General features: G+C 40.6%; 1 protein-coding gene and 1 long non-coding RNA gene across 2 annotated transcripts; one reads left to right on the top strand and one right to left on the bottom strand.

Annotated features, from left to right (window-relative positions):
* Positions 1–755: 755 nt before the first annotated feature.
* Positions 756–2,012, top strand: LOC130434021 (rho-related GTP-binding protein RhoB-like). Its single transcript, XM_056763864.1, has one exon. It carries the CDS (start codon positions 771–773, stop codon positions 1,350–1,352), a length of 582 nt encoding a protein of 193 aa, XP_056619842.1. The 5' UTR covers positions 756–770; the 3' UTR covers positions 1,353–2,012.
* Positions 2,013–14,554: 12,542 nt separating this feature from the next.
* On the bottom strand, positions 14,555–16,883 carry LOC130434022 (uncharacterized). The gene is made up of 3 exons (XR_008908638.1): positions 15,625–16,883; positions 15,263–15,393; positions 14,555–15,051 (listed from the first exon to the last, which is right to left on the bottom strand). It is a non-coding gene; the product is annotated as an uncharacterized LOC130434022 (long non-coding RNA).
* Between the last annotated feature and the right edge of the window lie 281 nt (positions 16,884–17,164).

The following is a 17,164-nucleotide window of genomic DNA, read 5'->3' as shown; positions in this document are numbered from 1 at the left end:
AACAATTATGGAATAAGTAGAAAAAGTGTGTATACACATAATGCAATACAATTTTGGCATGAATTTACAACTGCTATCATATTAAAACAAGTGGTCATAATCCAAGAATTATTTAAAAAGGAATGGTATACATGACATATCAAGAATTAATCGTGCCAGCTTGGATGAGCCAATTCCGTGTTGGCCTCCGCAAGGTATCGGCTGCCGCAGCGGGCAGTGAGGACTCCAGTCTCCGGCGCGATTGCATTTAATGGAGGCGGGCCAAATGGTAAGGATCATGCAGGTAAGAATCTAAAAGGAACCGGCCCGACTGTCTTTGCCAACTAGTGGTCGTCTTGATTAGACACATATGGCTTGTCTTCAACTGCCCTCTTTGAAATCCGTCAAAATGACGGACGGGCTTCTGATTTTCCGTAACCAGCAATAAAAATTGCGTCAATAACGGAGAATTCTCAGTGAACGCGACCTCTGTTCTGGCGTAAGTGTCGTAGCGCTCAAGGGGGGCGTGTCCAGGCGGGAAAGTGACACCAATGCATGCTGAGAAAAAGAGACCAACTGTCCTAAAGGCATTTGAGTCATCATGTTGAAAAGGTGTGCTCGGAGTGCAACTCCCTCACACTGATTGGACAGCTATATTAGGAACTCACAGAACGCTTATAAAGTCCAGCACTGACACACAGTGTTTGTTAAACAGCACTGCTTGTGCACACCTGAGCACTACAGTCTTTAGTCGTTGTTTTGCTGCATACAGTGTGTGTATCTCTTCACAAATGGCAAGCATTCGTAAAAAGATGGTGGTGGTTGGAGACGGAGCGTGTGGAAAGACGTGTCTCCTGACCGTTTTCTGTAAAGGCGAATTTCCAGAGGTTTACTTGCCCACTGTTTTCGAAGGCTACGTGGCGGACGTAGAAGTGGACACAAAACAAGTTGAGCTGGCTTTATGGAACACGGCGGGGCAAGAGGAATACGACCGCTTACGGCCCTTATCTTACCCGGACACTGACGTTATTCTCATGTGCTTTTCAGTGGACAGCCCGGACTCCCTGCAAAACATCACCGAAAAGTGGGTACCGGAAGTGAAGCACTTCTGTCCTAATGTGCCCGTCATTTTGGTGGCGAATAAGACAGATTTGCGAAACGACGAGATCGTGAGAAGTGAGCTGTGGAGAAAGAAACAGGAGCCCGTGAAGACGGAGGACGTGCGCGCCATGGCTGCGCGCATCGGAGCGCAAGCGTACGTGGAGTGCTCCGCCAAAACCAAAGAAGGGATTCGGGAAGTATTTGAGACCGCTGCGCGAGCTTCCTTACAGAAGAGACCCAGACCGGTCACTGGTTGTTTAAACTGTTGTTGATTGATGTAACGTTAAATGGCGGAATCATATATATGTGGCCTGTGGGTTTGAGGCACTCTTTTCTCTGTCTCTCATCTCCCTCTTTCTTTGCCCCCGCTCGCTTTCACTCCTCCTCGTATCGCTACGTCATCTAATGTGGGTGGGAGAGGTCGGTAATTGTTAACAGGCAGGTGTATATATACCTGTTGTCCTCATCCGGTAGCGAGAGACTGAAGTTAGCTGCTAACGTGTTGGAGGCAGCAGTGTTCCGGGATGTGTTGGTAGCGCAAGGGGTTGCATAGTGATTGCCAACGGCACTACTGTTTGTGTGTGTGTGTGTGTGCGCGCGCTTCCGAAACGCGAATGGAATGTCTGGACTGACGAGCAAAGAGGAGCATTTGTGACGGGTGAATGCGTGAAGCGTCGGAACACTGTCTACTCACCCAATCGCTATTGCAGAAAGAGTCTTCAGCCAATCCGATTGTCTGCTGCTGTTCTTTTGAGTGTGTTTGAATGAATGGGCAGGTGCTGCTTTTTAGACACTTATTTGTTTTGTTTGTTTCTTTTTTTTTCACTAGCCGGTGTGCTACAATATCTGTGTGTAGTGAACTGACAGTGGCCACCGGCTAGCGGTTTATATATTTTTTTTTGTTGTTTGTTTGTCTTCACCCATTACATTAGCCTCGTGTGGGTTGGGCCCACTGGATAGACTTTCCAACGGGCTCCTGCCTGGTTTCCTTAGCGTGTTTCACTCATTTAGCACGACGTGTGCAGTGTACTGCTGTGAAGTGTGTATTCTTAGAAATAGCTCAAATAGCCTGGTTGTCATTGTTGTGCAGTGTTTGTAGTGTTTGTTCTACTCTAAAGTGGTGTGCCCTAGCTCACGTGTGGTACGGAAACTTAGGCCTGAGTAACTTGTATTTTGGTGGCCCACCCCCTTATGGCTTGGTGTTATGTCAAGTGATGAATTTGTGTGTTATTTATTGAAATCCAAAAGCGACTCAATGTTTTTACTGTAACAAAAATAAAGATTGTACTTTTCTACTTTGTTGACCAAGCCTGTGTGTGCTTGTAAAATATTCCCCTTGCTCTTACCAGTCTGGGCCAAGGGGTGGCGTAGTCACCACTGCTATAGCCGTCAGAGGCTACATATATATATATTGCCCCAAACTATTTAGGCTACTATAAATGAATGATTTACAAAATCACTATTTCTTTTTTTAAATTATTCTTACATCAAGTATTAATATAACATCTTCATTTTCGGATTCTTTTGTATATATTTAATAAAAAAATTAAAAGAGATATTCATATCACTATAACATTCACAGTATTAACCTTCTTGCTCATTTTTTAGAATTCAGTCACAAACTGATCCATGTAAAGTCCCGTCAATGCTTTTTAATGAGCTAAAAGTACAAAAAATCTTCTCATGAAGCATTAATGGTGCATATATTTGATTTAACGGGTGTAATAATTTTTCATGTGTTATCTGGAGCTCGGGGATTAATACGCGCAGGAGAAACGCGGATCAGAAGCCAAGACTATTTTGGCTCACCTCAGGTGATGCGAAGCTGCTTTTAACCGGTCCTGTGCTTATTTGTGTTCAAGCGCTGTCTGAAGAGCTGGTTTCTAATTGCAGCGCACTTTGCATCGTCGAGATTTGAAGCCAATCGCCTGAAGCTGATGGACACCAGCCAGCTATAGTGAGGACTCGATCCTCTTATAACAATTTAAATAAACATTTTAGCTCATCATGCTCCTGATCCGTTTTCTGCATTAAGATTTGTTTAGCCTTGATGGCAGCTTATCCTTTACAGAGAACATGTCCCCCCTCAAGGGGAACATGAGCAATATAGGCTATTATACACAAAATCAAAACACATGAAAATCAAAGCTCATTTAAAAAATCACGAATCAAATATAGAATAGCTACTATTCTAACAATATTTTAGTGGAATCACTCTTGGTAGGTTCTCCAGAAAATTTTGTTACTATTTGAAGTCAAGAAGAAAAAGTTGTGGCCGACTGAACGTTTACCTTTATATGTGAATGCCTTGATAGTGCACTACGCTGTAACGATGTGTTAACTTTACTTGAAATATATGTGCAACATTTTTGATTGGTTTTAGAATTGCTAGATAATCTTTGTTGCGTTTACACAAATATATCAGTTCGCTTGACCTTCTTTCCTTAAAAAATGATGTAGCATGAGTTCAATCAACTTACTATGCTTATGTGGGCTTATATTTTGGGCTAAATATTTCATTCATTTACCTAAATGTTCATATAGCATAGTGAAGTATATTATTATAACAAACAGTTTTGAAATAATTGATGACTGATTCGATGTCAGTCATTGAATGATTCTCCACAGAAGCATACAAACTACTGCATTTCTGATGTGTGTCTTCATTATTGTGGTAAGAAATATGATGGGTTGATTGGGGTCTATGCTTACCAAAGCAAACACGAATCACCTGAATGGTAACTTCACAGAAAATGACTATTCACTACAAAACAACATCAATATTACTAAATACATCTTAATTTCCGTTATACATCATACTAACATCTAAATGCCCCTAAAGTGCTTTTGATTTAAAAAAGTGTGAATAATCAACCTTTTCAGGCGCAATGGCTTATGGGTATTCCATAATATGAAGTTCATTCACTCGAAATGCATGTAAGGTGTCCTTTATTTTAACTGTAGTTTGCACAACTCAAATTTTTCCATTAACTTTTGAGTTTTCTTGTCATTTGTATTTTTGTGTTGCATGAACAAATGATTTTAAGGTATGCTAGAAATTGTATACATTTGTTTATTTTTAAGTAGAAGCTACTTGACATAATACAATATAGTTGTTCAGTCAACAAATCACTTTTTACAGTATACCAACAGGGCTGTTCAAGTCTTCAAGTTATGCATAGATCTACGTTTGTTTGTATTCTTATACTTTGTTTTTATGTGCACAGTAACGAAATGGCTTTTGGTTTCCTGAACCTTTTTGGAGAAAGATAGGTGGCAGTATCCAGGGGGGAAATTCATTGGGTATGGAGTTCAACCTCAAAATGTGAATGATGTCCATCTTTTATCCATCCAAGTAGTTTCTAAATGGTATCCACTTTTAATACATAAAATGGAACTTTCTGAAGCTGTGTTTTAAGAATATGAACAAATCCACAACCAGTTTTCTCTCCTATTTCCATTACTGACTATATTTATCTACTATAGAGACATATTAGTAAAATTCTGTTATTATTATTATTTTTAGATGGTTCTTATTTGATTTATTTACGACTGGTAAAGGTAATATAAATGAATGCATTTTTTAAAAGAACAAATAGTCTAGATTTGATAGACGCACAGCAAAGTAATTTGACGTATCTGTACTGTATTTATATTTGTTCAAGCCGCTCTGTATATGACAATTGAACCTTGTTTTAGATGGAATGGATAGTTAAACACACAGTCAACTGTAAATATTGCAGAGTAAAATGTTTATCCTGTAATGCCATTGGAGTTTAAATTTGCATAAATTTGAATGTATTTTTTTTACTATACAAACATGTTTATTGTCACATGATGGTCGGCGAACAACTAGGCTACTAAATATGTTTTGTTTTAAGTTACAAGAATAGTCTCAGACCATTTTAAATGTGTTTTGGTTTACTCTGATTTTTGCTTTAAGATAATATAAGAAATGGGAAAATGTGTTTTTTTCTTGATAAAATACATTTCATATTAAATCATATTCTTTTTAAATGAGGACGGTGTCTTAGAGTATTTAGCACACAGTTTGACTCTATGAGTTTTACCACATCTTCATAATGAATGATTAAGAATACAAAAGTGGGACACCTCCCACCCCCCAGCATATTGTAAACTACTTTGTAGTGGTTTAAAAATGGGCATTAAATCTTTTGAATGTATTACGTTTTTATTTTTTTCAGGGTTTTATTACATACGTTTAGATTCATACGTTAAAATTATAGCATAACGTCCGGTGAGGCATAACGGCAGCAGAGAAAACCTGTTCTGATTGGGTGTGTCTTTTGATTGATTGTCGCGTCCCGCCCTTTTCTCGCGTTCGGTATGGACAAACAAATTGCTTATAGCAGGAATCTCATCGCGTCGCGTTTGGTTAGGATGCGATGTAATCAATGTGAGCTGCCAAAAATGTTCAACTTGCGCGGAATATTCGCCTCATTCCCATCGCCTGACTCCAGTTCGCGTCTATTCGCGTCTTTGCATTGACTTTGTATGTAATTTACTCGCGCAAATCGCTTAATTATTGTTTTGAGTGTAAATGTAAATGTATAACCTATGTGGAATGTCCTCGACAGTACTGTCAGACGCAAGTTATATTATGTAAGTGTCTGTAATCACTTATTTTAACTCACTTCTTCCTCATAACGTGGTATCAAATGTCATACGCTATATAGGGAATAGTGAAGGAGTGAGCGAGGAAGCGGTTTCAGACACAGCATGAGTTCGATGCATCCTTGATCGAGAACACATCCGTGTTCTTTCATGCGTTCTCTGTTCTTGTGACCTTGAGTATTTGAACGAACTTTGAAGGGTATTGATGACGTAGAGCGAGAACACGAGGACACAAGACTGCTGAAGAACGCATATTGAGAAATGGCTTTAAATTTATTGTCATTACAAAATGTATTTAATACATTTATATTTTACAAGTAGCATTTTGTAGTATAAGTTATGTTAATATTGCTGAAGTTCTACATTTTTACTGTAGAGTATAAATGTTCATATTTTATGTGCTATTTGTTAACTATTTAACATACCTGTTTCATAGTAATTTATATGTATTGCAGGATCTGCAACTTTAAGAAATAATTGTAATATCAATATGTTCAGTTCTCAGTTTGTCTGTGCAACATAATCAGCATGCAGGGATCGTATGGCGCGAATACGTGTTTTTCCATGTCTTTGGTGTGTTATAAGTTGCTCAAGCATATTGTATATTAGAAACAAAAAATTGCAAAAATTGTAATGTCGGAACAAAATATGCATTCTATCTAAAAGAGAATCTTCAGTCAGACCTGCCTAAAAACACCTGTGTAACCACACTCCCACAAATCTACATCAGTTTGGGGTATGATTTGACTAAGATCGCCCAAATGTATTCTCTAGTAAGGTGGGCATACATGTCAGTACAATTGCTTTGGAACCTGATGTTCCAATAATGGTAAAAGGCGTTACATTTCCGTCACATGCTTGCAGTATTCGACCAATCACTACGCACTGGTTAACTGGCCAATTATAGCACAACTAGCTTTTCAGAATGATGAGTTCTGTAAAGAATCTGCACTAGAGGCTGGGCAGAGGGGAGATACAAACATGCTCGGTATGTGGAAAATACGACGTAATTCACCATTTAATCGTGTATACTCATTGCATTACATATAAAACAAATGATAATATTACACGTGCGATAAATGTGTGAACAATCTTTAAATGGGTTATTCATTTGAAGGGAAAGAATAGTCCCTAAATGTTTCTTTGGGGGAGAAAGAGATTTCTAATTTCAACTGTAAAACTTACAGCATACACTGTAAAAAAATCCTGTAAAATTTACAGTAAACTACTGGCAGCAGGGTTGCCAGCCAGTTACTGTAAATTGTACAGCCACAGTACTGTAGTTTAATTTACAGCCATTTACTGTAATTGCAGAATACAGGAAAAATGTAATTTTGAATAGCAACAGTATAATGCTGTATTTTTTACAGCAAATTGCTTGATTTTAATTTACTTTATTTAGAAGAAATACATAAATCACTGTATATCCAGTACGTTTTGCATACTGGATATACAGTGTTTAATTTTTTTAATTGATACAAAAATACATTACAGACGAATTGTGTACGTTGTTGTCCATGAAATAATTTTATTCAGTTACAACTTCATAGTATCCAACATGGCTCTTTAAACATTCATGTTTAAACAACGCGTTAACCAACATTACCATCATGAAACAACATTGCAAAACAAGGCCCAAGTGAGTCTGTAAAATGGTCCACATCTTGATCCATCAGAGCACAACAAGTAGCTGGAACTATGTGAGTATTGGGTTTTATTATGGAAAGGGGGTTTTATTATGAAGCGTCTTAACAGGAAGTACCGGAACTACTAGGGGCTGGGGGTCAGGTGATTGAAGGTGAGTTGTAAAGAAATGAGGCAATAATAAATGCTGTTCAGTTGCTCTACAATGTGTCGCTTGAATCTATGCCCAAAACCACGGCATGGTGTCAGAAGTCGGGCGGCAGTAAGAGCTTAATCGCCGGGGAGTGAAAGTAAGCTGTTCTGGGAGTGAAAAAGAAGGTTTTATCGGGAGAAAATAATGTCGAATACAGAGGGAGCGGGAGCAAGCGCACCGCATATGCTGCCTCGCAGGCTATCGCCCCAGCTACAGATAAACAGCGGCAACAATGCTAATGCAAATCCACCCCCGAACGCCACATTCACGATACAGCCTCCCGAAGCGTTTGATTTTTCTAAGCCTCAGCAATGGGAAAAGTGGATAAGGAGATTCGAAAGGTTCCGTCTAGCCAGCAATCTGCATCTTAGAGGCTAACCAGGCAAACACGCTCATCTACTGTATGGGGGATGAAGCGGATGACATTCTTCGAGGTCAAGCTTTATCGGACGTGCAGAGACAACAGTACCAAGCGGTAAGAGACACTTTGGACATATATTTCGTGCCCAGGAAAAACATTATCTACGAGAGAGCCCGGTTTAACCAAAGAGTGCAGCTAGTTAATGAGACTGTTGACTCGTTTGTCACCGCACTTTCTGCTTTGGCGGAAAACTGCAACTACGGTGCACTACACGATGAGTTAATAAGAGATCGCCTCGTTATGGGACTCAGAGACACTAGCTTAGCTGAGAGATTACAAATGGACAAAGATTTGACGCTGGAGAAGGCAGTAAATCAAGCCCGGCAGTCTGAAGTCATAAAAAGGCAACAAACAGACATTAGAGGAGAGAACAACACGGAATTAGACGCTGTGTCTGTGAAATATAGAAAACAACAGCATCCAAAACAACAGTATCCAAAATACAAGTCCCCAACTCAGCCAAAATTCACAACGAAGTCCAAAACACCAAACGAGAAATCCTGCTACAGATGTGGTAAAACACCTGCACATGCTAAAGTTCAATGTCCAGCAAAAGATGTGACCTGTCATACTTGTGGTAAAAGAGGACATTTCAGTAAGGTGTGTAAGTCTGTTAAATCCGTGCATGTGATAGAGACAGAGAAATATAATGACACACCCATGTTCCTTGGTTCTGTGGACGCATGTTCAGATCCTAAGTATGCGGATCTTACCATCAGAAACCACAAAGTCAGATTTAAGATAGACACTGGAGCAGATGTGTCAGTTATCCCAGCCCAGATGTACTACAGCATAAAACAAAATGTGACAGAGTTACGTAAACCAGACAGACCATTGTTTGGACCTGGCGGCACTCCTCTAAAGGTATTGGGTATGTGCAGAGAAACATTGTGCAAAGGTGAAGAAGAAATTGAGGAAAACGTATATGTTATCGAAGATTTGCACATAGCGCTGTTGAGCAGGCCGGCAAGTGTCAAGCTAAACCTTGTGTCTAGAGCAGATAGCATAGACATGAAAGAGTTAAATGAGAAATATCCGAAGCTTTGTCAGGGTTTAGGGTTAATGCAGCAACCTTATACTATTAAGCTGAAACCTGACGCTGTTCCTTTTTCCCTGGCCACCCCAAGACGTGTCCCCATTCCTTTGTTGGGAAAAGTGAAACAGGAACTGGAAAAAATGGAGTCCATGGGAGTAATCAGCAGAGTTGAAGAGCCAACTGAATGGTGCTCAGGTATGGTCCCTGTGCCAACCAAAAATGACTCGGTGCGCATTTGCGTGGACCTCACTCACCTCAACGACGCAGTGTGCAGAGAGAAGTACATCTTACCTTCAGTGGAACAGACACTGGGATCCCTGGCTGGAGCAGTCGTCTTCAGTAAGTTAGATGCAAACAGAGGGTTTTGGCAGGTCCCGTTGTCACCTGAGTCAGCACACTATACAACATTCATTACCCCTTTCGGACGTTACCATTTTAACAGACTTGCTTTTGGTATAGCCTCAGCCCCAGAACATTTTCAGCGGAGAATGTCAGTGATTCTGAATGGGCTACCAGGCGTGGTTTGTCACATGGACGACATACTCATTTGGGGTAAGGACCAGCAGGAACATAATGTCAGACTTCACACAGTGCTTCACAAACTGCAAGAGGCTGGTGTCACACTAAATATGGAGAAATGTGACTTAAGCAAACAGGAGGTAAAGTTCCTTGGACATATTTTGTCTGCGGAGGGAGTCCAACCTGACCCGGACAAAATCAGAGCAGTGAAAGCAATGAAAGAGCCGTCAAATGTCAGCGAAGTGCGCAGCTTTCTTGGGATGGTCAACCAGTTAGGTAAATTTATTCCAGGACTGGCTGAAAAAGATAAGCCCCTAAGAGATCTCCGTTCAAAGAAAAACCAGTGGGTTTGGAGCTATGCACAACAAAAAGCATTTGATCAGCAGCAAAGTGAACTGACATCGACTCCTGTTCTCACACTCTATGATCCAAACAAAGACCTTAAGTTGTCTGCTGATGCCTCATCCTACGGGCTCGGTGCAGTCCTTTTTCAAAAAGAAGGTGAGCATTGGAGACCGGTAGCATACACCTCACGCTCCTTAACTGAGACAGAGCAGAGGTATGCACAGGTAGAGAAGGAGGCGCTTGGATTAACGTGGGGATGTGAAAGATTTAAAGATTTCCTCATCGGGAGACACTTCTCCATGGAAACTGATCACAAGCCACTTGTAAGTCTGCTGGGACTACAAGCCCTAACCGAGCTTCCACCCAGGATTCAGCGGTTCCGACTGAGGCTCATGAGGTACAGTTACTCCATCACACACACTCCAGGCAAAGCACTCTTCACAGCGGACACCCTTTCACGTGCACCTGTCGAAATGGATTCAGATTCTAAAGCTGCAGCAGATCTAATGGCTGACACAAACATCTACATCGATGAAATAATCAGAAGCCTACCTGCTAGCCCAGCGTACATCACACAACTGAAAGAACAACTAAAGACAGACAGCACATGTTCTGAAGTCATGTCATTGTGTCAGAGAGGCTGGCCAGATTACAGCCATCTCACAGGTCCAATCAAAGCATATTGGCCTCACAGAGACACTTTAACGATACATGATGAACTGCTACTGAACGGCACTAGACTCGTGATTCCTACCACTATGCGCAACTCTGTTCTCATAGCATTACATGAGGGACATCAGAGAATGTCTAGGTGCAGAGAGAGAGACAGTGTGGTGGCCTGGTCTGAGTGGCCAAATCAACTAGCTTGTAAAAAACTGCACCACATGCATTAAGAAACGTGCCAATTCAGTGGAGCCTTTAATGCCCAGTGTGCTCCCTGAAAGACCATGGCAAAAAGTTGGAGCTAATCTTTTTACGCTTAACAACAGTAACTATGTTCTGGTCGTGGACTACTATTCCAGATTTGTGGAGATAGCAAAACTGATGCCCACGAGATCTGAAGATGTGGTAGTACACCTAAAGTCAATCTTCTCCAGACATGGCATTCCAGAGCTTTTCTACAGTGACAATGGACCTCAGTTTTCTAGCCAGCTGTTCAAAGACTTTGCAGCAGCATACGGTTTCAGTCATGTAACTAGCAGTCCGAAATTTGCTCAAAGCAATGGTGAGGCTGAGCGTCACCTCCAGACGCTGAAAATACTTCTAAAGAAAGCAAAAGACCCATATCTTGCACTTTTAGCCTTCAGAGCGACCCCATTGGCTAATGGATACAGCCCAGCGCAACTACTAATGGGACGGAGACTTCGTAGGCCAGTTCCTCAGCTTCCCTCATTGCTCACTCCCAGCCTGCCAAATGAGGCTACAATCCTAAAGAAAGAGAGAGAGAGGAGACTAAAGGACAGCTCAGTGTTCAACAAAAGGCATCGTGTGAGAGATCTTCCTCAGCTTTCTCCTGGACAACCTGTGTGGATCACAGACACCAAGAGTGAAGGGACTGTCATATCACCTCATTGTACTCCCCGCTCATACATCGTGGAGAGCCCTTCAGGAGTCATCAGGAGAAATAGACATCATCTCTTGCCATTACCTGAAAGCACACCAAAGGTTCAAATTCCAAGTACACCAGTCTGTCCAACTGTTGACGCCAGGCTCACACCGAACCGTTCAGAGTCTGCAGTTAAGACTCCAAAGGCAGTTTCCCTGGGTCCTGTCAGAACCAGGTCAGGTAGAAGTGTCATAAAGCCTCAAAGACTGGACTTGTAATACAAAAGAGTTACCGTAAAGGAAAGTGTTCAATAAGTTGTAAAAAGTAAAAGAAAAAAAATGTTTTCATTCATGCAGTAAATGTTCATTTCAGTCTGCATTCATCTCCTAGAAAGGGGGATGTGGAGTATTGGGTTTTATTATGGAAAGGGGTTTTTATTATGAAGCGTCTTAACAGGAAGTACCGGAACTACTAGGGGCTGGGGGTCAGGTGATTGAAGGTGAGTTGTAAAGAAATGAGGCAATAATAAATGCTGTTCAGTTGCTCTACAATGTGTCGCTTGAATCTATGCCCAAAACCACGACAACTCCCACCCTCCAACGGTCCTAGTTGGGAGACAGGCCTGCTATACAATGAGCGTGTTGCTAACGTCTTTTGCTACAGCTCTCATCTGGCCTCCGATACATAAACTGTACATCTTGCTGGTTATGTACATTAATCACTTTACCGGGCTATCCTCCGTGATTATCGATTTACCGGAAGCTTTGGTGACTCGTTTTAATTTGGTCTCTCAAATTTAACGGATAACTGCATTTGCAAATTTGAACTACACCACAAAATAATCACGACCGAGTGTGGTATGCCAACTGTCGAAGCATCTCACTTTTACCGAGTCTACGGCGGGCGCGATGTTCAACATTAAAAAAACAACCGTCAACTTACTAATACAATGAACTGTAGCTCGTCACATACCGACTTCGCTCCTGATTTGTACAAAAACTCTAAATAACATGAACAACTTCTGTCCTCAGGTGCTTTAGTGACGGAGAATGTTTGAAATCTTACCGCGTCGGCACTGCTAAAACCCCGCGCAAGACTCCTTCGGTCCCCGCGGATGGAGGTTGTATCCGGGTTACCAATATGAAACGCGAATGTAGATACCTCTATATAACGTTTCCAGTATGATAGTTACCAAATATGGAAAAAAGTACTTAATAAGTCACTTACAACAAGTGTGAATCACTCATTTTGCGCACTACCCCAATCTCGACTGTTGAAGATCATCCCGCCATTGTAGATTTGAAATTTACAGCAATATTCTGTACATTTGAGTTAATCCGTCACGTGACCCCAGAATGCATTGCACTTTACAGCAATATTCTGTATTATTTAAAAAACAGTCAGCTTCTGTAAAATAACGCTGTAGTTTTTACAGCAATTCGTTACAGTGTATTCAATGTTTAAAATGGAAAGTCTACATGGAAAAATAGGCAGTTAGTTTGGGTAGTTAGTTGATCAATCTAAACCAGTATTCCAAGTTTCACAACCACTTTGAAGGCGTTGTGTTTGTAGTTTCAACAATAGAATAAACAGTGAGTCAGCAGCCTCATGTCAGCCGCTTCCCTATGAAAGGGATGGGAAGGTGTGTCAGTGAGCTATATTGAGATCTACAGTTTAGACTGGTTTATGTGTTGGGGTTTCCAGCTGGGTGACTTTATTGGAAGTCACCACATCATATGAACATTAAGAATATGTATTAATGTATTCATTTTTAAAGTTAAAATCTTTAAGAGTTCTCTTCATGTGATTTTAAAATTTCCCATTTTAAATAGAAAAATTAAGTTTATCTGACGAGCAATATGTATCTGTTCCTTTTAAAGTCAGTGATCTTTACTTATAAATGTAGATTTAAATATAAATCCCCAATTGGATGGCTTAGTAGAGATTTTAGTCATTTTTCTATGATATACAAAATTGGATGTATGAATACCTAAGAATAAATGAGTCACACGTGTCGTGAGTGTCTTAAAGGCGGGGTGTCCGATTTCTCTTAGCCATTGTTGATCTTCAAAACAGACACACAACTTCCCCCATCTTGCGCTTTCATCATCGCTCGGCTCGACTTATGTCCGTCCTGCGCACTGTGGACCTTACTGCTGATTAGCTACAAGGTTGTTTTGGTACTCGGCCCGACATTGTCTAAACAAGCATAATTCGAAAATGTATAATATCAACAACACAAATATTGCAGTACAAATGTTTATTTACACAATAAGACACTGATTTCAACATTGAGATATTAACTTTGAAGAACACTATACTAAATTTGTAATTTACAAAATTCGAAGGCACCCAAAGCATTTTAGAAATGTTGTTAATGCATAACACTTTTAATCTTGATCATTTGCTAAATAGTTTACCCAAGGAGTGTCTTGATACAAGGATCAGAAATGACTCTATTGTAGAAATCCCGTATGAATGGAAGAGGAATGTCAATGTTCATCTCTGTCTCACTCACTCTCACGTATAGGATTGAACATTCTTGGCGGCATCTTTAATGGTCATGACGATTTGATTCACAAGGAATTGCAGACGTGTCGTAGTAGCATCAATCCAGGCATTGATATCTGCAATCACTTGTTAAACTGTCATCTCAGCAAAAATGTCCTGATCTTTACATTTCCATTTAGTCATTTAGCAGACGCTTTTATCCAAAGTGACTTACAAGTTTGGTAAACAATGAGGCAGAGGCGTACCTGGGGCGTGGTGTAGAGGGCAGGCTGGCCAGAAGGCCAGGACGTGGCTGGCGGGCAGGTCTGGAGGCCAGGGCGTGGCGGGCAGGTAGGCAGGGACCTGCTCGAAGACCACTGCAAGGCAGGACGGGACCGGCTCGAAGACCACTGCAGGGCCGGACGGGACCGTCTCGGCTTTACTCTGGCTTGACTTCCATCTTGCGAGTGGGCTCTGGACTGGCGGCCGTGACAGCTGGAGACGCTGATTTGGTGGCCATGACGGTTGGAGACGCTGACTTGGTGGACATGAACGCTATAGACGCGGGCTCGGCGGCCATGACAGCTGGCTGTGGTCTGCTTTGCTCAAAAAAGTATTTAGGAGTATCAGTCTACACTGTAAAAAAAATCCTGTAAAATTTACAGTAAACTACTGGCAGCAGGGTTGCCAGCCAGTTACTGTAAATTGTACAGCCACAGTACTGTAATTTAATTTACAGCCATTTACTGTAATTGCAGAATACAGGAAAAACTGTAATTTTGAATAGCAACAGTATAATGCTGTATTTTTTACAGCAAATTGCTTGATTTTAATTTACTTTATTTAGAAGAAATACATAAATCACTGTATATCCAGTATGTTTTGCATACTGGATATACAGTGTTTATTTTTTTTTAATTGATACAAAAATACATTACAGACAAATTGTGTACGTTGTTGTACATGAAATAATTTTATTCAGTAAGAACTTCATAGTATCCAACATGGCTCTTTAAACACTCATGTTTAAACAACACGTTAACCAACATTACCATCATGAAACAACATTGCAAAACAAGGCCCAAGTGAGTCTGTAAAACGGTCCACATCTTGATCCATCAGAGCACAACAAGTAGCTGGAACTATGGAAACGAAACAAGAGAATAATGTTAGATATTCAATTTATAGTCAGAGAAAAACAGAGGACAACATCTACAGTCAGAGAATAATAAAATGATGTAATTCAATGATGAGATCTGTGTGTGTGTGTGTGTGTGTGTGTGTGTGTGTGTGTGTGTGTGTGTGTGTGTCTCTGTGTGTGTGTGTGTGTGTGTGTGTGTGTGTGCTTCTTACTTTTCATCGATTACACTGAATATTCATCATTGTGTTTAGAAGAGCGGCGACATGTGGGTTCACTGCAACCTGTTTCTTCTGTATCCTGGCATTTTAGATGACGCTGCTTGTTCCACTCTCTGGATTAATATCTACAAAGAGTCAGGAAAAACTAAATGTTATATATTAAATGTACAAAATATATTATATTAAAACACATGAATTAAATCATCAGCTTGCTAGTGTTAAATAGGGGAGACTTCTAAATAATTTGCCCAAAAAAATTGCATCTCTCGTTGAGAAATATTGTTTTAAAGGTCTTAACAGGTATATAACATTAACATATCTATAAAATGCAGGTAAGGAAGTTGTTCAATTAATACCTTTCATTGGACTCCAAGTACATGCTGCCCCATCCTGGTACTCAAGCCTGAATATGTAACATGCTATGAACAGAGTGGGAAGGCCAGACATGAAGCTGTGCTGAGCACCGTCACACACAACCTAACCTTCAGTAGTCAGCATCCAGTGGCCTGCAAGTGTGTTCTAAAACAAACAATACCACATGTGACAATAGTAATAGTTAATAGTGACTATACAATTATCTTTAAGCATTTTACATTTAAACTACATTTTAGTATAAGTGACTCTACAAACAAACTCTAAGCAAATTAAACAGAGTAACTTACACTTAAAACCGTACTTATACAGAAATGTAATCCAACTAACGTTAGGGATGTCACGGTCAAGAAATTGTCACACTAGTATTTTGTAACGGGTCTCACTCCCACCCTCCAACGGTCCTATTTGGGAGACAGGCCTGCTATACAATGAGGGTGTCGCTAACGTCTTTTGCTCAAGCTCTCAGCTGGCCTCCGATACATAAACTGTATATCTAGATGGTTACGTACATTAATCACTTTACCGGGCTATCCTCCGTGAACATCGACTTACCTCAAGCTATGGTGACTCATTTTAATTTGGGCGCTCGATTTAACGGATGACTGCATTTGCAAATTTGAATTACAACACAAAATAATCACGAGCGAGTGTGGTATCCCAACTGTCGAAGCATGTAACTTTTACCGAGTCTACGGCGGGCGCGATGTTCAACATTAAAAAAACAACCGTCAACTTACTAATACAATGAACTGTAGCTCGTCACATACCGCCTTCACTCCTGGTGTGAACAAAAACTCTAAATAACATGAACAACTTCTGTCCTCAGGTGCTATAGCGACGGAGAATGTTTGAAATCTTACCGCGACGGCGCTGCTGAAACCCCGCAAGACTCCTTCGGTCCCCGCGGATGGAGGTTGAATCCGGGGTTAGCAATATGAACCGCGAATTTAGATACCTCTATATAAAGTTACCAGTATGATAGTTACCAAATATGAAAAAAAAATACGTAATAAGTTACTTACCACAGGTGTGAATCATTCATTTTGCGCACTACCCCAATCTCGACTGTTGAAGATCATCCCGCCATTGTAGATTTGAAATTTACAGCAATATTCTGTACATTGAGTTAATCCGTCACGTGACCCCAGAATGCATTGCACTTTACAGCAATATTCTGTATTATTTAAAATACAGTCAGCTTCTGTAAAATAACGCTGTAGTTTTTACAGCAATTCGTTACAGTGTACTGTAAGTGGAGAGCCACAAAACTGTAAAATAAAGTTAAAAAATTGTGCCTGGGTCCTCATCAGGTAAATTAAAGCTGATGTGCTGATCTAATCCAGACCACAAACATTCCTTTAAAACCCCATCATCAACAGTCACATATTGGCAATGCCAAAGAAGCTCGTTGCGACCAGCTTGAAATATAGAACACAGTTTCCTCTACTGATTGTAAAAAGTGCCTGCTAAAACCTTAATGACAGCTTTATTAAAGGAGATCAGGTACAAACAGGCAATGAG

Source organism: Triplophysa dalaica, chromosome 13 (assembly GCF_015846415.1).
Source record: "Triplophysa dalaica isolate WHDGS20190420 chromosome 13, ASM1584641v1, whole genome shotgun sequence".
In the NCBI taxonomy this organism is placed as follows: domain Eukaryota; kingdom Metazoa; phylum Chordata; class Actinopteri; order Cypriniformes; family Nemacheilidae; genus Triplophysa; species Triplophysa dalaica.
This window is presented reverse-complemented; position numbering and strand designations above follow the sequence as displayed.